Source organism: Heterodontus francisci, chromosome 34 (genome assembly GCF_036365525.1).
Source record: "Heterodontus francisci isolate sHetFra1 chromosome 34, sHetFra1.hap1, whole genome shotgun sequence".
NCBI lineage: Eukaryota > Metazoa > Chordata > Chondrichthyes > Heterodontiformes > Heterodontidae > Heterodontus > Heterodontus francisci.
This window is the reverse complement of record NC_090404.1, coordinates 45839458-45862329: the sequence shown is the minus strand read 5'-3', so window position 1 is coordinate 45862329 and position 22872 is coordinate 45839458. Positions and strand designations below refer to the sequence as shown.

Below are 22872 nucleotides of genomic sequence, written 5' to 3'. Positions count from 1 at the left end.
GAGACATTCCTTGATATTTTTATTATGAGACTTGATACCAGACATATTGCAGGACAGTTTAATAGGTGCCGACCTTTAACTGTAGCTCACAGTGTCAGAAGAGCACTTTTTTCATCATCCTGGCATGTACCTTCTTGCACTACATTTGCCAGACAACATTAACTTATCATAGTTCAGCTTTCTCCACATTGAAAGCTACTGTAGTAATTGTCACAATTAACACACCCTTAATAAAATCAGAAATTGCTCAGCAGGTCTGACAGCATCGGTGGAGTGAGAAACCGAGATAACCTTACAGGGCAATGTAACAGGCCAAAAACAATTAATAAGGGTGAGGTAGATAGTGAAAGAACAAAAGGGAAAGACTGTGATAGTTTGCAAAGCAGAAGGGATAAGCTAATAAAAATGATGATAGTGCGAGGCAAAATGTGGTTGTTAATGGAGCTGCTTTGTCTGCCTGCTGTTCAAACTGGCAAAAGTATCACTCCTGATAAACTAGTAACAGCTGCTCTTTCACAGAAATAATTATGGGCCGGATGGTCTCCTCTATGCTGTAATTTCCTGTAATTGTATGTTTCTCAGCACCACTGCTGCTGCCTTCAGTCATTCTAAGATCTAACAACCCAGTACAGCCAAAAACATTTTCTTGCATTGTGTCTTCTATTTTAAAGTCATATGCTGATCAAGTGAGAAGATTTCTTGTCATTCCTAAAACGAGATTTGGAGGCAGATTTACAGAATGACACTTCAAGTACTGTTAACCATTAAATGCAGCTCAGAGTCTGAACGGTCACTGTTCTCATCAATCTGTTATATACCTTTATTAATTTGTTCATGTGACATGAACGTCGTTGGCAAGGCCAACATTTTCTGCCCATCCCTAATTTCCTTCAAGAAGGTTGTGGTGAGCCACCCTCTGGAATCACTGCAGGCTATGTGGTGTAGGTGCACGCACAGTGCAGTTTGGGAGGGAGTTCAAGGACTTTGACCCAGTGGCATTGAAAGAATGACGATATATTTGCAAGTCAGGTGTGTGGTTTACACGGGAACTTGTAGGTGGTGTTCTCATGCATCTGCTGCTCTTGTCCTTCTAGGTGGCAGAGGTCGATTGTTTGGAAGGTGCTGCCGAAGGAACATTGGCATGTTGCTGCAGTGCACCCTGTAGGTGGTGCACACTGCTTCCACTGTGCGCTGCTGTTCGAGGGAGAGAATGCTTAATGTTGTGGATGGGATGCCAACCACACATGCTTCCCTCTCTTGGGTGAGTTTCTTGAGTTTTGTTGGATCGACGCGCTCATCCATCAACTGGAGTGTGTTCCATCACAATCCCGACTTGTGCCTTGTAGAATGTGGACAGGCTTTGGGGAGTCACCAGGTGGGTTAGGCACTGCAGAATTCCCAATCTCTGACCTGCTCTTGTGGACACAGTACATATATGGGGTGTTGAATTAATTTTCTGGTCCAGATGCAGATGGTGGGGGATTTAGCGGTGGTAATCCAATTAAAGTGAATGGGGGATAGTTAGATTCTCTATTGCTGGAGATAGTCATTGTTTTGCATTCTTTTTATTCTTTCATGGAATGTGGGCAACACTGGCAAGGCCTGCATTTGTTGGCCATCCATAATTACCCTTGACAACTGAGTGGCTTGCTAGGCTATTTCAGAGGGCAATTAAGAGTCCATCACATTTCTGTGTCTCTGGAGCCACATTTAGGCTAGACCAGGTAAAAACAGCCGTTTTCCCTTCCCTAAAAGACATTAGTAAAGCAGATGGCTTCTGACGACTATCAATCGTAGTTTCATCGTATCGTTATTGAGACGAGCTTTCAATTCCAGATGTTTAACAATCAATTGAATTTTATTGAATTTAAATTCCACCAGCTGCTGTGGCGGTGGCATTTGAACCCGTATCCCCAAGGCATTAGTCTGGGCCTCTGGATTACTAGTTCAATTACAATACCACTATGCCACCACCTCCCACTTCTGTGGAGCGAATGTTAATTGACATTTATCAGCCTCAGCCTGAATGCGAATGAGATGCCAATCAAGCGTGCTGCTTTGTCCTGGATTGTATTGAGTTTCTTGAGTGCTGTTGGATCTGTACCCATCCTGACATGTGGAGAGTGGTCCATCACATTCCTGACATGTGCCTCGTAGATGGTGGGCAGGTCTTGTGTTATGCGGGCATGGATTGTTTCATAGGATTATAGAAAATAGGAGCAGGAGTTGGCCATTCGGCTTGACGATCCTTCTCCACCATTCAAACAGATCAAGGCTAATTATTACCTCTGCACCATTTTCCCTCTAACCCATATGCCTTGATGTGATTTGTACCCAGAAATCTATTGATTTCTGTCCTGAACACGCTCAATGATTCAGCTTTCACAACCCGCTGAGGTAGAGAATTTCAAAGATTCACCACCCTCGGAGTAAAGACATTCCTCCTCATCTCAGTCTTAAATAGGCTGCCACTTACTCTGAGACTCACCAGCTAGAGGAAACATCCTATCCACATCTATCTTGTCATGCCCTATAAGAATTTTGTAAGGTTCAATGCGATCACCTCTTATTCTAAAGACTCTAGAGAATACAGGTCCAATTTCTGCATTTCCTCACGACAAGACAACAACCTCGCCATCCCAGGGATTAGTCTGGTGAGCCTCCATGTCTCTACCTCTCTGGCAAGTACATCCTTCCTTAGATAAGGAGACCAAAACTGTGCACAATACACCAGGTGCGGTCTCACCAAGACTTTATTTAATTTCAACAATGCAAATGCACTGCTGTACTCAAATACCCTTGCAATGAAGGTCAACATGCCATTTGCTGCACTTACATACCAGCTTTTAGCGACTCATGAACAAAGACATCCAGGTCCCTCTGGACATCGATACTTCCCAACCTTTCAACATTTCTGGCATCTCTGTTTATTTTTCTACCAAAGTGTATCACTTCACACTTATTCACATAATATCCCATCTGTCATGTTCTTGCCCATTCATTTGGCCTGTCCAAGACTCCGAGAACCCCCCTATACCTTCCTCATAACCCACACTCCCATCTAGTTTTTTGTCATCAGCAAATTAGGAATTATTACATTTGGTCCCCACATCTAAATAATTTACATACAGCTGCAGCTGAAGCACTGATCCTTGCTGTACCCCACTAGTGTCAGTCTGCCATCTTGAGAATAACCCGTGTATTCTCACTCTCTGCTTTCTGTCTGTTAACCAATTCTCAATACATACCAGTATTTTACCGCAATCCAATGTGATCTAATTTTGTTTACTAACCTCCTGTGTGGGGCCTGATCAAGACTTCTAAAAATCCAAATACACCACATCCACTGGTTATCCTTTATCTATGCTACCAGTAATGTCGTCAAAAACTCCAACAGCTTTGTCAAACATGATTTACCATTCATAATCCATGTTGACTCTTCCTAATTATATCATTATTTTGCAAGTGTCCAATTATCTCATCCTTTAGAATCGATTCTAACATTTTCCCTATTACTGACATCAAACTGGCAGGTCTGTAGTAATCCGTTTTCCCTATCACTCTCTTCTTAAATAATGGGGTTACATTTGCTACTTTCCATCTCTTCAGGAGCAGTTCTGTTTCTAGAATTAGAATTAGAACATTACAGCGCAGTACAGGCCCTTCGGCCCTCGATGTTGCGCCGACCTGTGAAGCCATCTGACCTACACTATTCCATTTTCATCCATGTGTCTTTCCAATGTCCACTTAAATGCCCTTAAAGTTGGCGAATCTACTACTGCTGCAGGCAGGGAGTTCCACGCCCTTACTACTCTCTGAGTAAAGAAACTACCTCTCACATCTGTCCGATATCTATCACCCCTCAACTTGAAGCTATGTCCCCTCGTGTTTGCCATCACCATCCGAGGAAAAAGACGCTCACTATCCACCCTATCTAACCCTCTGATTATCTTATATGTCTCTATTAAGTCACCTCTCCTCCTCCTTCTCTCCAACGAAAACAACCTCAAGTCCCTCAGCCTTTCCTCGTAAGACCTTCCCTCCATACCAGGCAACCTCCTAGTAAATCTCCTCTGCACCCTTTCCATAGCTTCCACATCCTTCCAAGAATGCGGTGACCAGAACTGCACACAATACTCCAGGTGCAGTCTCACCAGAGTTTTGTACAGCTGCAGCATGACCTCGTGGCTCCGAAACTCGACCCCCCTACTAATAAAAGCTAACACACCATATGCCTTCTTAACAGCCCTATTAACCTGGTTAGCAACCTTCAGGGATTTATGCACCTGGACACCAAGATCTCTCTGTTCATCTACACTACCAAGAATCTTCCCATTAGCCCAGTACTCTGCAATCCTGTTGCTCCTTCCAAAGTGAATCACCTCACACTTTTCCGCATTAAACTCCATTTGCCATCTCTCAGCCCAGCTCTGCAGCCTATCTATGTCTCTCTGTACCCGACAACATCCTTCGGCACTATCCACAACTCCACCGACCTTAGTGTCATCTGCAAATTTACTAACCCACCCTTCTACGCCCTCTTCCAGGTCATTTATAAAAATGACAAACAGCAGTGGCCCCAAAACAGATCCTTGCGGTAAACCACTAGTAACTAAACTCCAGGATGAACATTTGCCATCAACCACCACCCTCTGTCTTCTTTCAGCAAGCCAATTTCTGATCCAAAGCTCTAAATCACCTTCAACCCCATACTTCCGTATTTTCTGCAATAGCCTACCGTGGGGAACCTTATCAAACGCCTTACTGAAATCCATATACACCACATCCACTGCTTTACCCTCATCCACCTGTTTGGTCACCTTCTCGAAAAACTCAATAAGGTTTGTGAGGCACGACCTACCCGTCACAAAACCGTGCTGACTATCTCTAATGTACTTATTCTTTTCAAGATGATTATAAGTCCTGTCTCTTATAACCTTTCCCAACATTTTCCCCACAACCGAAGTAAGGCTCACAGGTCTATAATTACCAGGGCTGTCTCTACTCCCCTTCTTGAACAAGGGGACAACATTTGCAATCCTCCAGTCTTCCGGCACTATTCCTGTCGACAATGACGACATAAAGATCAAGGACAAAGGCTCTGCAATCTCCTCCCTAGCTTCCCAGAGAATCCTAGGATAAATCCCATCTGGCCCAGGGGACTTATCTATTTTCACACTTTCCAAAATTGCCAACACCTCCTCCTTGTGAACCTCAATCCCATCTAGCCTCGTAGCCTGAATCTCAGTATTCTCAACAACATTTGCTTTCTCTACTGTAAATACTGACGCAAAATATTCATTTAACACTTCCCCTATCTCCTCTGATTCCACACACAACTTCCCACTACTATCCTTGATTGGCCCTAATCTAACTCTAGTCATTCTTTTATTCCTGATATACCTATAGAAAGCCCTAGGGTTTTCCCTGATCCGATCCACCAATGACTTCTCGTGTCCTCTCCTTGCTCTTCTTAGCTCTCCCTTTAGATCCTTCATGGCTAGCTTGTAGCTCTCAAGCGCCCTAACTGAGCCTTCACGTCTCATCCTAACATAAGCCTTCTTCTTCCTCTTGACAAGCGCTTCAACTTCTTTAGTAAACCACGGCTCCCTCGCACGACAACTTCCTCCCTGCCTCACAGGTACATACTTATCAAGGCTACGCAGTAGCTGCTCCTTGAATAAGCTCCACATTTCGATTGTTCCCATCCCCTGGAGTTTCCTTCCCCATCCTACGCATCTTAAATCTTGCCTAATCGCATCATAATTTCCTTTACCCCAGTTATAATTCTTGCCCTGTGGTATATACCTGTCCCTGCCCATCGCTAAGGTAAACCTAACCGAATTGCGATCACTATCACCAAAGTGCTCACCTACATCTAAATCTAACACCTGGCCGGGTTCATTTCCCAGTACCAAATCCAATGTGGCATCGCCCCTGGTTGGCCTGTCTACATACTGTGTCAGAAAACCCTCCTGCACACACTGGACAAAAACTGACCCATCTAAAGTACTCGAACTATAGTATTTCCAGTCGATATTTGGAAAATTAAAGTCCCCCATAACAACTACCCTGTTACTCTCACCCCTGTCGAGAATCATCTTCGCTATCCTTTCCTCTACATCTCTGGAACTATTCGGAGGTCTATAGAAGACTCCCAACAGGGTGACCTCTCCTCTCCTGTTTCTAACCTCGGCCCATACTACCTCAGTAGACGAGTCCTCAAACGTCCTATCTGTCGCTGTAATACTCTCCTTGATTAACAATGCCACACCACCTCCCCCCCCCCCCCCCCCCCGCTCTTTTACCATCTTCTCTGTTCTTACTGAAACATCTAAATCCCGGAATCTGCAACATCCATTCCTGCCCCTGCTCTACACATGTCTCCGAAATGGCCACTACATCGAGATCCCAGGTACCAACCCATGCTGCATGCTCACCCACCTTATTCCGGATGCTCCTGGCGTTGAAATAGACACACTTTAAACCAGGTTCTTGCTTGCCAGTGCCCTCTTGCGTCCTTGTAACCATATCCCTGACCTCACTACTCTCAACATCCTGTACACTGGCACTACAATTTAGGTTCCCATTCCCCTACTGAATTAGTTTAACCCCCCCCCCCCGAAGAGCACTAGCAAACCTCCCCCCCAGGATATTGGTACCCCTCTGGTTCAGGTGAAGACTATCCTGTTTGTAGAGGTCCCACCTACCCCAGAAAGAGCCCCAATTATCCAGGAAACCAAAACCCTCCCTCCTGCACCATCCCTGTTCAACTCCTCTCTCTCCCTATTCCTCGCTTCGCTATCACGTGGCACGGGCAACAACCCAGAGATAACAACTCTGTTTGTTCTCGTTCTAAGCTTCCACCCTAGCTCCCTAAATGTCTGTCTTAAATCCCCATCTCTCTTCCCGCCTATGTCGTTGGTGCCTATGTGGACCACGACTTGGGGCTGCTCCCCCTCCCCTTAAGGATCCCAAAAACACGATCCGAGACATCACGAACCCTGGCACCTGGGAGGCAACATACCAACCGTGAGTCTCTCTCGTTCCCACAGAACCTCCTATCTGTTCCCCTAACTATGGAGTCCCCAATGACTAATGCTCTGCTCCTCTTCCCCCTTCCCTTCTGAGCAACAGGGACAGACTCTGTGCCAGATATCTGTACCCCATTGCTTACCCCTGGTAAGTCGTCCCCCGCAACAGTATCCAAAACGGTATACCTGTTGTTGAGGGAAACGGCCACAGGGGATCCCTGCACTGCCTGCTGGTTCCCTCTCCTTCCCCTGATGGTAACCCATCTACCTACTTATTTTACCTGAGGTGTGACTACCTCCCCATAACTCCTCTCAATAACCTCCTCCGCCTCCCGAATGATCCGATTTTCATCCAGCTCCAGCTCCAGTTCCCTAACGCGGTTCTCGAGGAGCTTGAGTTGCGTGCTCTTCCCACAGATGCAGTCAGCAGGGACACTCTTGGCGACCCTTACCTCCCACATTCTGCAGGAGGAACATACAACTGCCTTAAACTCCATTCCCACTATTCCAAATTCCCAACAAATCTACTGAAAAACCAAAAAAAAACAAAAAGTCAAAACTTGTTAGGTTAGCAATCCAACGGACAGAACTTCCTAAATAAAAAGCTTACCTTATCAACACACCAGAGTCCTTTTTTTTGGTTAGAGGAGGAGGGTGTGTGGGAGACACTACACATGTCGTGTCTCGGGTACAGCCACCACACAAATATATACCTTTTTCCTTACCCAGCAGTCCCCTGGTCCTCCGAAAACAAAAGGGAATTCACTTTTAAACTTACGCTGAAATTGACTTCACAGCTGTAAGCCCGTTCACGCACCTCCGTTGCTATCCAAGCTGCAGTCACCGAAACTAAAAGAAAGAGATTCTAAACCACACAAATATATACCTTTTTCCTTACCCAGCAGTCCCCTGGTCCTCCGAAAACAAAAGGGAATTCACTTTTAAACTTACGCTGAAATTGTCTTCACAGCTGTAAGCCCGTTCACGCACCTCCGTTGCTATCCAAGCTGCAGTCACCGAAACTATTCTAGCTGAATTACATTCATAATCTCTTTTCCCTTTCTTGATCAGTTCCTTGATCCTCCTTTGTTTGATTCTAAATTGCTCCCAATCCTTGGTCTTACCATTTTTTCTGACAATCTTAAAAGCCAATTCATTTGACCTACTGCAATCTTTAACTTATTTTGATAGCCAATATCTGAGGATTTGCAAATGGTACTGAAAACTGTGCAATCATCAGCGAGCACCCTACTTTGGACTTGTTGATGGAAACAAATCAGTGATGAAGCAGCTAAAGATGGTTAGGAATAAGGAAATACCCGGAGGAACCCCTGCAGTGTCTCCTGGCCCTGGTTGTCCTCAAAAAGCCACAACATCTTCATTTGTGCGACGTATGATACCATCCAGCTTCACAACATTTGCACATCTCTGTTTTCTTCACATTGAAAGTCTGTGAGCGAAAGTATGCAAATTTTCAAAGCTAAACTATAGTAACAAGATTGGAAGGAGAGTACGACTGCAGATAATAGGCAGTAGGAGAACCTCTTGCGCATTCATGCATTCAGTATCTGGAAGTAGCAGGAATATGAAATCCTCTTGCCTATATGTCCTGTTATCTGCAAATCCCATCACTTTTCAATGTTCTGCATCTTTCATACCTACTCCATTCTTTCCAGGTAAAGCTGGGTTTCACGAATTTGGAGTGTTTGCATCAAGAATCTAATTCACGTGGGAGATGGAGGAGCAGTGAGAGCTGGAGGAAAAGCAGTGCTGGAAGCAGGAGATGCCACATGAAACTGGCAGAATTTGATGTGTACTGGTGGCTTCTATTGCTGTATGACAATTGCGTATTGCCTTGCACGTTTCACAGGAGCCACATTACTTATGTTGGTTCATCCGCAGCTTATGGTGCGATTTCACCACCCTGCCCACTTCATGCTCATGCCTATCACACTCGGGGCTGTCATTGGCTGAATATGTCTTTTGTATTCTAAATAGACATGTCATTTTGTACAAGAAGCTCGTCTGGTAAATCAAATGGTAAAAGCAGCGTGGATCATCCACCTTGCACTATTGTCAGGTAGATTCTATGGTGCTCAAGCGGTTAGGATTAGGCATTTTAACGTAGCAGTCCAATTTTGAATCCCATTGAACACAAGAAACCGTCATGCTACTCTGTGGACTGCCGCGATGAACATGAATTCCTTACTAAATTAAAACAGAAAATGCTCAACCCGTCCAGAAGCATCTGTGGAATCAGAAACAGGGTTAACATGCCATGTCAATGATCCTTCATCAGAATTGGAAAAGTCAGAGACGTACCAAGTCACAAGCAATTACAGAGGCAAAGGGCCAAAAGGGAAGGGCTGTGGTAGGTTGCAAGGTGTGAGGGATAAAATGACAGAAGAGATGAGGATGCAAGACAGAGTGTCGGTGGGTCTTGATCAACAAAGAATAACTCCTCTTTCAAAGAAGCAAGCCGGGTTCAACGGTCTCTTTCTGTGCTGTCCGTTTTTGTCATTCTATATTGCTCAGCACCACTGCTGTTGCCTTCACATTCATTCAGTGGTCTGATAACCCATTACAGCCAAATGCACTTTCTAGTCTTGTCTCCTGTTCTTTTGATGTCATGACACTGAACAATTCAGCAAGACGGTTTCTTGTCCTTCTATCAGGAAATTTAGAACCCTACCTGCTGAATGACACTTTAAAATGGTGCCAACCTTTAACTGCAGCTCACAGTGTCTGTTATCATCGGCCTGTTATATATCTTCCTGCAGTACATCTGCTGAACAACATTATGTCTACGGTCGCGGAAATGCCTGTCTGTTCCCCTAAATAATGAATACTCTATCATTATTGCACTTTCACTCTTCTTCCTCCCGTCCTGTGTAGCTGAGCTACCCGTGGTGTCACAAACTTGGTTCTTGCTTCTCTCATCTGAGGAACCATTGCCCTCACCAGTATCCAAATTGGAAACAGATTAGCCAGCGAGATCGAGTAAGTGGAGTCCTGCACTGCTTGCCTGGTTCTCTTAGACTGCCTGGCGGTCACCCATCTCCTCTCTGCCTGCACACTCTTAACATGCAATGCGACCACCACCCTAAACATGCTATCAACGCAAGTCCCAGCTTACAGATGCACCACCATGTCTCCAACCACCGCTCAAGCTTCTGCAACTGGAGACACTTGCTGCAGATACGTTTGTCAAGGACACATGGTGTGTCCATGACATCCCACATACCACAGGAAGTGCATTCCACTTGGCCAAGCTGCCATGCTTTAGAAGTTTAGAAACTAATTATTGTTGGGGAAATAAGCAGAATAACATACCAGCTACTCACCAATCAGCTTCTTCCTCTGTACAGAAATAAGAACCAAATACTGGAGCCTGAAAAGGCAGAAAAAGAAAAGGAAAAAAAGAGACAAAGGAGCACCTCGTCCCTGAACTCCCTCACTCACCAAACTCACAGCCTGATACTATGTCCACTTTCTAATTAGCAATTACTAATTAATTACACTAACTTAAATCTAAGTGATAGTACTAATCCTTACCACTTATAAAGTAGATACTTGAGGTCTATTCAAAAAAGAACTACTTTTCCTAATTTCCCAGCTATTTATGGACACACTCTGACAGTAGTTACTCACCACCCAATCAAGTTATGTCTTTCCTGTGAGGTCACTCCATGTAGAGTGAGTTCACGTGTGCGAGGCCCCACTCAAACACAAAGCAACTTCCCACGCCCAATGCAATACCCATATTTAGAGACCCCATCACAACATATAAAAGGTTCCTCAAGCCGAGTTGGCACCTGTACAAAGATCAGTTTTCCGAGCCCCAGGCTCTGCCCCATATTGAGAATTTAACCCAGACCGAGGCCAGGCCCCCACATAGAGCAGTTATCCCAAGCCAAGGCCAGGCCCCCAGGTGAGACTGGTTACTCAGCACAATTCATCATCCATGTGTAGAGAGTGCAATATTAGTAGGCTACTAAAACGTTTCTAACCAGAATACTAATTGGTAAAAATCTGTCTATTATAAGATAACTGACATTTTAGCATAAACTAACCTTAAGCTTTATTAGAACCCTCCGATGTCGTATGGTAAAATGAGAACACTAAGGAAATCTAGCACAGAATAGAGATGTCAAGGTAGAGGGATTCTGGGAGATTATGTCAAGTTTTCAACTGCTTACCTGCAGTAAAATGGCGAGAACTTGAGAGCAGAGAATTAAAACAACTTCTGTGAGAACAAAATGTCCATTTGTCTCATATAGAGATAATAGACCAGAAAATGTGAAAGCATTGAGGGAAAGTAGTCAACACAAAGGGGCATTACCTACATAAGTCTGAAAGGTTAGTAGCAGCCAAATAATTGTCCTTGATTGGTTAAGAAAGGTATCCATTTATACAAGACTAATCACTGTTTGGGAGAAGGAAGGGCTAATTGCAAAGAAGCCACGATAAAAGAAGTCTTGTCTGTTCCCCTGTACAGCAGAGAAATTTTGAACAACAACAGCCAAGTGAGACGTTGCAACCAAAAAACAATTGAACACCAGAAGTTGCAAAAGGAAGAGTCATGCGTTCTACCACCCAGTTTCTAAGACGGGTCGGATCTGTGTGAGACCATTAATCACTGCATGAGTTTACGACTATGGTTTATTCTGAAAACTTAATAAACGTGACCATACCTTTATCTCGATAAAGTCATTTCACAAAAAGCTTTGCGTTGCCAAATCTGTTCCCACTTTAGAAGAGGGAATATACAACCCCATCTTGTCAAATCTTACAAGAGAAGTTTTAACCAAAAAACAGGTGAACCTAGGTTTCCTTCAGAATAAAATCTGAGAAATGTTTCCCAAAAAAAACTCAGTTCCCACCCCACAATTTTCTAGCTATAATTAAGGCTGAGGGTGAGCGGGCAACCAACCAGCTCCAAGGAGGTAAGTTCGGATTTTAAATATAATATTTGTTATGATTCTTTGTTTTTTTTTCAATTGTGCTTTTTTACACGTTGTAAGGAAACACCTTTCAGGAATGGCGTTTCATTCTGCCAGGCGTTGAGGTGTTGTGATACGTTTTTTTTTCATGGGAAATATGCGGTGTGCCTTTAAGTCTGTAAAAGGATCATTGCTACTTTAAGGCAACAAGCGCCAGGGACTGTGAGCAAGGAAAGTGCATCTTGGATGCCCCGGGATATAGCCACTCAGAGTGGAATACCAGCCAGCTTCAAATGTGCATTCTGGTTTCCCTTCCATACAGCCACTCAGAGACTGAGGATCGAGAGATACAATGTTACAATTCAATTTTGAACTAGCTTGTAGTAAAACAGACTGGTCTAATTAGCCAACAGACGCAGGCAGACAGCTAAACCAGCAAGAACCTAAAAGAATTCTCTGATAGTTTAAACTGAAGAAAGGTGAATTTTAGACTGATTACTTTTTCACAACTCAAAATTCGAAAACCAAATTGATTCATTAAAAGTGCCTACAGGTTGTTGAGTGCTGATTTTCACAATGATTCAGAACGTTTGTGGGGATAATCCAGGATGAACAACCTTAGCAACACATGATGTGGGTTTTGGGCGACCATTCCTTTAAAACAACATCATTGCCACTTAGGTCCAGAAAGACAGGGCCAAGTGGAAACAAAGTTACAATGCATGCTGAAGGGCAGCTTAGTTGAACCTAGTCAGGACAGCTGGAATTCGCATGCGTTATTGATGCCTAACCTGTGGGTCGGTTCAAACATGCATAGCCTATAGAAAAGTAACTGTAGTAAAGAAGGCAGACTCCGACTCACATTCTTATTTAAAAGACTGTATGGACAGTGTGGGCAACACAATGTGTTGGAGGGATACTGTCAAATTCCTTTGACACCCCAGGGTAAGAAAAAGTCAGCTTCTGTTACACCGGGCAGCGTTTTCCAGTATCAAGAGATGCAACGCAGGTTAAGGGGTACTCGGGAAACTTCTCAGAGAACAGTGAACCCAGTAGTGGTCAGTGCTCCTCGCTGTGCAGTTCACCTGGCTGAGGTGATGGACAATAAGGACCCTTGGAAGCTAAACAAAACAACTGGAAGAAAATGCTTGGAAATTTGAAATGTGTTAATTGGGACAATCTTTTGAAAATTTAAAGCTGAAAACGTTCTGGTGGAACTTGTTGTCACAATCGTACCATTTTAGAAATTGTATACCTGTGAATGCAGGAAACGTGTTAGCTTTTATTTTCAATTGTAATTTTCTGCACATTGTAACTTTTTTTATTTAGAGATACAGCACTGAAACAGACCCTTCGGCCCATCGAGTCTGTGCTGACCATCAACCACTCATTTATACTAATCTACATTAATCCCATTACCCTCTCACATCCCCACCTTCCCCCTGCCTATACTAGGGGCAACTAATAGTGGCCAATTTACCTATCAACCTGCAAGTCTTTGGCTGTGGGAGGAAACTGGAGCACCAGGCGAAAACCCACGTGGTCACAGGGAGAACTTAGAAACTCCGCACAGGCAGTACCCAGAATCGCTGGAGCTGTGATGCTAACCACTGCGCCACTGTGCCGTGGTTACTGGTTACTGTGTTGTGTTTGATCCTGCCAGGCATGGAGGTGTTGTGATAGCTTTTTTTTCTTTCCTGGGAAGTATGTGGTGTGCCTTTAAGTCCGTAAAAGGATCAGTGCTGCTTTAAGGCAACAAGCTCCAGGGGCTGTGAGCAAGGAAAGTGGATCTTGGTTGCCCCGGGATACAGCCACACATAGTGGAATACCAGTGAGCTTCAAATGTGCATGCTGGTTGCCCTTGGATACAGCCACACAGAGACTGAGGATCGAGAAGTACAATGTTACAATTTAATTTTGATACAGCTTATTTTGGAAACAGACTACTCTAACTTACCGACAGACAGAGACAGACAGCTGGCCTATCATGAATCGAACAGAATTCTCTGATAGTTTAAACTGAAGGAAGGTGAATTTTAGACTGATCACTTTTTCACAACACAAAATTCTAAAGCCAAATTGATTCATTTAAAAGTGTCTACAGGTTGTTGAGTGCTGATTTCATCGCTGGAAGAAGAGCATCACTTCAACTGCTAATTAGACTATGGAAGTTCTATTGTTGAAGAACCTTATTTATTTTCCCCATCGGACGGCTGTGAGTACTTCAAGCAACCTTGGACTGTTCCACATTGGAATATTCCACTTCGGCAGGATCATAAATCTGCAAGGATACTTTTTTTCAATGTTAAATGTTTTTTATAACTTGCTAGTGTTTAAAAATGTAGTTTTTCTAATTAAACGGCTAATTTGTCGATCTAAAGACACCTAGTTTGGTTAGCCTCATTTGAGGGTTGGTGTGTGGTCAATTTGGCTGTGGTTTTCTTTAGTTTGGAAAGTTTAAAGTGGTATGTTAGGTGATCTGTGGAGGGGCGGGATTGAATCAACAGTGCATTTCTCCCACCACAATCAGAATCATAGATTTTGATTGGGGACTTTGTCTTGAGCGGTCTGTTGTTACACATTGAGGATATGAACTCCATTGTCATTCAGGTTTTCGACTTCAACCTTTGCTGTTTGCGTTGTCTGAGCATTGGGAAACCTGGCAGTTTCATCAGGGTGAAAGAGTGAGTTATTTGAGGAGGTAAGTGCCTTCATAACTGCTTCCAGGCGCCTGCCTAAGGAACTTCAATGATTGCACTTGCCCCAGCAACTTTACCCGTGAGGCTTCTGATCTCACAATTCCTGGGTTCCAATCTCTGATTCCCCCACCTGGAGCATCTGCATACCCACTAGGCCTCCAATTTCCCACCCAGGATCCCACAATGTGGCCTCTGATAACCACATACCCGGGGTCCAATCTCTGAACCCCTCATCAGAGGCATTCGCACACGCACTGGCGCTGCCAGTCTCTCACCCAGGCATCCTATCACCCAAACCCTGAATTCACCCAAAGGCCTCTGATATCCCCTCTTCAGGCCTGCAAACCTCCTACCCGAGGACTGCGTGCTCCCTCACCTTAGACCGTGGCACGCACCTGAGATCATCAGCCCAGCTGATCGCCTACTGCCTTCCTCCAAGCCACACCCCTGCACCCCCATGATCGATTTACCCCATCGACACCTCCTCCCAATTAATTGACCTGTCCTCCTTCCAATCGTCCCTATCCACCAATCGATGACTCCTGACTTAATCCATTCAATTAACCCCCTATTGAGCGACGCCTGTCCCTAATTTTCCCCCGATAGATGCACCTTGATAAAATCCCTAATCGACAGCACTTCACCAGCGCACCCAAATCAATCCACCCCTTTGATCGACACCAATCAAACCTCAACTACACCCTACATGGACTTATCAGCTGTGGGCCTGCACAGACATGTTGTGGGCATAAATCTCTACAACGTTAATGGGATCTGGAAATTCAGGTTCTCCACGACTTTCTGACAGATCTATATGCTGCAGGTCACGGAAGTAAACATTTCCCTGTTATCCTGCTGATATAGAGCATGTTCACCGAAATTCACTTAGAATGGGTTCCCCAGCCTCAGGACACGATCCCAATCTAAAGAGTGCCATTCCTGGGGACCTACCCTCATGGCATGCACTTCCAAACAACTATTGGAGGTGTTTCCAGTGAACTATTGTAGATCGATCCTGTGAACTATCGTAGATTTATCAAGTAAACTATTGTAGATTGTGTTGTTGTAGGTTTACTCAGTATTCCATCGTAGGCTTAGCCAGTGAACTGTTGCTGCTGGATCCAGTGAGGAACTGCAGTTTTATTCAATGAACATTTGCAGGTTTATCAACTGAATTATTATCGGCTTATCCAGTGATCCATTGGAGGTTTATTCAGTGATGTCATACATTTTCATTCAGTGTTCCATTGCAGGTTTATCCAGTATCTATTAATAAGAGCCGTTCCCTTTTGCCATAGTTTGGAATAGTGAGCTAGAAGGGCAAGTTGTGAGTGAAAGGTTGCACCTGGTTTAACCTCAAAGGAAGTTGAATGACTCATACAGAACAGTCAATTGTTCATCATTAATGTCTCGCAATGATCGGACAAAATGATCCAAACTTTTAAAAGTGGTTATGCATTTTGAATGAATGGCTAAAGATATGTTAAGAGTTATGAACTCAGGAACTGTAAGTTACATCTGATATTTCCATTTTCTGAGCTCAGGAATATTTGCATAATGTAAATTAGTTCACAACCAAACAGGACTCAAAAGTATTTTGAAATAAAACATGCGCGCGCGTGTGTGTACATAAATAGGTGAAACAAAACTTTTAGAAACTGACACTGAAAGCAATGATCACAAAGGCACATTTCAATGAAATTTTTACTTATGCCTCGACTGGCAGAAACAACTTTAAATGAGACAATATTGCAGGTTTGATTCTGCATTCGGAGCAGCTCTAAGCAGCTTCATCGAGAGGAAAGAGGTTCAAGAATAAAATGCAGAAACTTCAGAACTATGAGAGAGCTGATCATTCTTCTGTCTTGATAGTGAGATCCTTGGCTTTAAAGCCCATGCATATTCCTTGTGTAAAATGTTTTAGTGCTTTGATTAACACACAGAATTGTGTGACGTGCATTGACTGACTGCTCGCCCATATTCATGAATAACCAGACCATTTGTATCCTTATAGATGTCTATTGAATGTTTGCCCAGTGATCTGTGGCGTGGTGATGCGGTGACCTATTGCAGATTGCTGTAGTTACGTATAGCAGGTTTATCCTGTGACCATCTCTAGATTGATGCCGTGAGCTACTGACCTTTTATCAAGTTATCAATTGTAATTTAATGCAGTGACCTATTCTGGGTTGATCCAGAGATATGTTGTCCCTTGATCCAGGAATCTATCGTCAGCTTATCCAGGAACCCATTGTCTGTTGATCCAAGTTGTTGGTTTTGGTTAAAGACGGGTACCAAGCTCCACGGTGCAAAGGGAGCTGGTAAACTGCATTGCTAATGATAACCAGGGTGATAATTCATGGTGATGTTGAACAACCTATCAGTCGCACCTACTTGTGTCTTGAAGTGTGATGTGGAATGATGGCCAATGATGAGAATACATTGCATGGGGATAGTGCATGCATCAGTTTAAGAGACTGTCCTACTCACAAAAAGCAAACCAGTTGTAGGATAAAATTAAGTTACCTTCAATAGGCCTCAGATTAATCAACGATATATCACAAGTCTGATTGCCCTTTTCGCTTATTACCTGCTTTGAATGAATTAACCTGAGCCCAGTGACTTTGCCTCGACCCAAATCCTTACGCTGGCCCTTGCCGAGGCCCAAGAAGGAACCTCCAAGGTGGATGGTGCCTCTGCAACAGAAAAGGAAGCATTTTCCTCAATTCGTCTCAGGTTTAATTTGAGAATTGGTAAAAGGTCTTGCAGTAAACGTCTGTACCTGGGAAGAAGAGACCGCCTGTGATAGAGGAACTGAAAGAGTCAAAAATAGAAGATTTATTAGTACATTTGGGATATTTTAATTTAGTTATTGATCCTGCTTAACAAATAGTCTGAGCGAATACTTAATGCCATTTTGTAACTCCTCTCTGAATTTACTCTGGGTCACTGTATAAATAAAAGTGTTAATGCAGCAACTCAGGAGCTGAAGAACATTTCCACTTTCCAGCATAATAAATCTCTGGTCATTGAAATTCGAACCCGTAAAATAATAATCATTTGTGATTCTAACGTATAGAAATTGAACAACATAGACCTTCCATAACAGGATGAAACTACCCGAAATGGAGAAGAGTAAAACAATGGACTTTCTCCGCTTCTCCATCTCTGGGTCACTTTGAATCTTTCCATTGCCATGGGCTCGGAGTCTCCTCCGGGCTCTACTGGCCACTAGAATATGTCTGACGGTCAGAGCATTGAGCAGTAAAATCAGGAGGAATGGGATACATGGGGTTAAAATACAGTCACTCCAGTGAAACGTTGTCCATACGAGTGAAGAGTAAAATATTAATTTGATGCTGCAGTACCATGGCACGTTGTTAGTTATGTACAAAGGTTTATATACAAAGTACCACGGAATATTTTTTAAACAGCCCAGGGTACAAACGATTGCTATAACTCTTGTGGCAGTTTTCTTGGTGCAGTATTTTGATTTCAGCTTTTGGCAGCAAATGGCCACAAATCGATCAAAGGTAAAAGTGACTGTTAACCAGACAGAACAGTCTCTAGCTGCATAAACCAGCGCATTACTGAGGCAACACACTGGAGTGATGAATAAGAAACTGCGGAGAAGATAAATACCACTAATCCGATTTAATATTACTCCAGTGACAATCGCCAGGAGATCCGTTACCGCCATGGACACCAGATACCGAGAGATACATCTGGACAGACCACACCTTCCTCGAGACAAGATCGCAATCGCCAATAAATTAACTGTCGGAAATGGAAACCAGTGGTGAGACTGACAGCGACAACATCAGTTCTACTGAATTTATGAGGTATTTACAGCTTTGTTACTTGATAATGCCGTAAACTCATATATTTACTCTGAGATTAAAGTGTTAATTAAATAGAAATGGAAGTCAGAGACCCCAAAGATAGCTGCCAGAAGTGATAGTCGACCCTGCCCATGCTGACTTGTTGAATGAACTTTCCAATAAACTCCAGTCACTTGCTCTTTCCCTACAGTTCTGCAATGTTTCCTTTTAAAACGCATACAATACACGATGGACCACATGGCCTCTTCCTGTGCTGCAAGATTCTAGTATTCCATTAACCAATGTAAGCATTACATTAAGCTCTGAGCTGGAAAAGATGCAAAGAGTAGTATCTAATTGAAACACAGGAGCAAATTAGACAATGATTGAGGATCAGATCATTGTGAGCAGACATGCATGTGTACCTTGATTAATGGAACTAATCAATCAGTAATTCATTATTTTGAACAGTGACAAACGGCACCGTTATTTATAACTTGCCTTTAACGAACTATTTCGTTAAAATTAAGTCATTTTTTAGCATCTTCATACCTTCTTGAAAGAATTTTATTGAATAGCTATCCGTGTTGTATACACAGCGAGTGTCTGATGGAATTATCTATTTGATTCCGGCAGAAACCTCATAATTATTAATTTCAGACAGTGTTGCCATTCCTGAATGAAACTGCACAAAATTGATTTGAATTATTGTTGGCAGATACTGCAGTAAATGTACCACATTCGTTATATTCTATTCTATATTATATACTGAGCTGCCCAGATGCACCCTCCAGTTGATTTTTACTCCAGACCCTATCGGTTGCAGATCACTGGTCTCTTCAATTTACACAGATAGACAATCTGAATGTGCCATCAGGGTGCTTTATTGAATTCCATTGTAGATCGTTTTATATATGTATAAACTGGTGGCATTTCTGAGGGATGGAATCCTAAAAAGATCATGGGAAGGAGTGGCATCCAGGCTACAGGGGAACAGTAAACCACAATAACCTGCATAACTATTCCTAGCATCATAATGTGATAGTATCCTTAGAAATAAAAAGACTGAACAACACAGTAACAAATATAAGATCATAGCTTTAAGTGTGTGATATTACCGTTTAGTGTACAGCACTAACAGAAGAGGAAATTATATACACACCATTGTATTCATGTGATAATACCACTCACAGTGAAATGCCAATAACATGGTAGGAAATAATTATGATAAGTATAATAATCACTTCAAAGACTCCAGAGCTTTCTTGAACTCTGACTTGGTGCATTTATAGAGGAAATTAAATCCAGCACGACAGATATTTAAAACTGAATGGCAAATCTGATTTAGAAAATAGGTATGTCGAAACGTTTATGGTTGAGTTGGAGATCGAAAGAAGCCTATAATTTCATCAAACTGAGAGGGAGGGAAAGATGTAAAACTAATGGCACGGCTTACACTGGAGTGATGAAAGATGATAAACATTCAGAGAAATATAGTGAATAACCGGATACTCAGTGCAATCACCAATACAGTTTAACACGGAATTGTACAGTGAATAACTAACGTGAATACCTTACCTGGAACGCCAAGAGCTGCAAGAACTGGGTAGAGGACGGCAAAGACTGGATGATTTGTCGGTGTATGCATTCTCTTGGAAAATCAATGAGCTGGAGACTACAGTTCTGACAGGCGGTGCTGGAATATTCCAATCCTTTATCGCTGGGCTAATCTCTAGTGGGGCAATTAGATTGCCCAATCGACCGTGTTAGTTCCAATAATTTCAACAAACAAGGTCCAGCCGTCACAATCCCTTGTGTTATAACTGATTTTAATATACCAATATTGCAGAGAATTAAATAGACCCTCTTAGAAACTGGAATATAGTCTTGCCAACATTTCTTCAGAAATTCAAAGTCTTGTCGGCGAGATGGGTCAAAGACCATGGGGGTTACTGGGATTAAGTCACCAACTGGTGCTGAGTGAGCAGCTCTCAATCTGGAATACATAGTACACGGTGATGAATGGCTTGAGCCGCCCTTCCTGCAGCAGGAAACATTGAGACAGTGTTTATTCCGTTTGCTTGCCCAGTAAATTCGGCAGGAGGATGGTGTTTGCAGCTATTGGGTGCACTTTGCAATCCCCCTTTGTTTAATAAATAGGTGTTACTCAAACTTTTCAAAGTATGAATGAATCTGAGGCACTAAAAGGCAGTTGGTTTCTGACAACAGAGCCAAGGAGTAAGGCAGAGCTTCAGGAGTGTAGAAGAACAACAGACCGGTTAGAACATGAATAAGTGTTTCTACAGCGTGGGAACTGCACGGCCATGTGTGAAATACTTCACTCATAATATAGTTATGCAGTGCGGGTACTTAGTGGCCACGTGCAGTATACATCATTTGCAGTATATTCACACATTTGCTGCGACTGAATGGTCTTATGTCAGATATATCACTTGCAATATATTGTCATAGTGCATATACTGAATAAACATGTTTTAAATAGATCACTTACAATATATCTTCACACAGTGCAGGTACTGAATGAACATACGCCAGATACATCACTTACAATATACTCACACTGTGCGAGTATTAAATAGCCATGTATCAGATATATCACTTACAATATATGCGGGTAATCCATCGTCATGTGTCAGGTACAACACTTACAATATAGTCACCCAGTGCTGGTACTGAATAGCCAAGTGCCAGCTACATGGCTAATAATAAATTCACACAGTGCGGGTACTGAATGGCCATGTGTAGGATACATCGCATGCAGTATATTCACACTTGTGCTGCTAGGCCTTGTGTCTGATATGTCAGATACAAAATATTCACATATTCATATATTTCAGCCAATTCAAATCACTCGTTGTGATATTAAGAATCGACTGAAGGCATGGGATACTGCACCTAAGGGCCCTGACAACATTCCATCAGTAGTACTGAAGATCTGTGATCCAACTCTTGCCTTACCCTTAGCGTAGATGTGCCAGTACAACTACAACAGTGACATCTACCCAACAACGTGGAAAATTGCCCAAGTATGCATTGTACACAAAAATCAGGAAAAAGCCAACCTGGCCAGTTACCGCCCTATCATTAGTAAAGTGATGGAAGGTTTCGTGGACAGAACTATTAAGCGGGACTTGCTTAGCAATAATTTGCTCCATGACGCTCAGTTTGGGTTTTGCCAGGGCCATTCAGCTTCTGACCTCATTACAGCCTTGGTTCAAACATGGACAAAAGAGCTGAACTGAAGAGGTGAGTTGAGAGCGACTGCCCTTGACATCAAGGCAGCATTTCACCGAGTATGGCATCAAGGAGCCTGAGCAAAACTGGAATCAATGGGAATCAGGGGGAAAACACTCGGCTGGTTGGAGACATGCTTAGCTCAAAGGAAGATGGTTCTGGTTGTTGGAGGTCAATCATCTCATCTCCAGGACTTCACTGCAGGAGTTCCTCTGAGTTCTTAGGCCAAATCATCTTCAGCTGTTTCATCAATGACCTTCCCTCCATCATAAAGTCAGAAATGGGGAAGTTCGCTGATGATTGCACAATGTTCAGCACCATTCGCAATCCCTCAGATACTGAAGCAGTCCGTAGTAATGCAGCAAGCCTTGGACAATATCCAGGCTTAGTCTGATAAGTGGCAAGTAACATTCACGCCATAAGTACCAGGCAAAGACTATCTCAATCAAGAGATAATCTAAGCATCTCTCCCTGATTTTCGATGGCATTGCAATCGCTGAATCCCCCACTATCAGCATCCTGGGGGTTACCATTGTCCAGAAAATGAACTAGAGAACAAGACGGAGGCTAGGAATCCTGCAGCGAGTAACTCACGTCCTGACTTCCCAAAGCCTGTCCACCACCTCCTAGGCATAAGTCAGGGGTGTGATAGAATACTCGCCTGGATGGCTGCAGCCCCAACAACAGTCAAGAAGTGTGTACCATATACAAGATGCACTGCATTAATGCACCAAGGGTCCTCAGACAGCACATTCCATCCCATGACCTCTACCTCCCAGAAGGACAAGAGCAGCAGTTGCATGGGAACACCACCACCTGCAAGTACCTGTCCAAGGCATACGCCATCCTGACTTGGTACTATATCGTCGTTCCTTCACTGTGGCTGGGTCAAACTCCTGGAACCTCCTTTCTAACAACACTGTGGGTGTACCTACCTCCCATGGACTTCAGCAGTTCAAGAACGTGGCTCATCACCACTTTCTCAAGGGCTATTTGAGATGGGTAATAAATGCTGGCACAGCCAGCGATGCCCACATCCCTTGAATGAATAATAAATGAAAACATAGTTCCGGGTGCAGAATAGCCATGTGTCAGTTACATCACTTGCAATAGATCCACA

General features: G+C 43.3%; 1 protein-coding gene across 1 annotated transcript; it reads right to left on the bottom strand.

Annotated features, from left to right (window-relative positions):
* Window positions 1-17545: 17545 nt before the first annotated feature.
* Window positions 17546-20145, bottom strand: LOC137348879 (probable G-protein coupled receptor 139). The gene is made up of 2 exons (XM_068014113.1): window positions 20076-20145; window positions 17546-18453 (listed from the first exon to the last, which is right to left on the bottom strand). Exons 1-2 carry the CDS (start codon window positions 20143-20145, stop codon window positions 17546-17548), a joined length of 978 nt encoding a protein of 325 aa, XP_067870214.1.
* Window positions 20146-22872: the final 2727 nt, after the last annotated feature.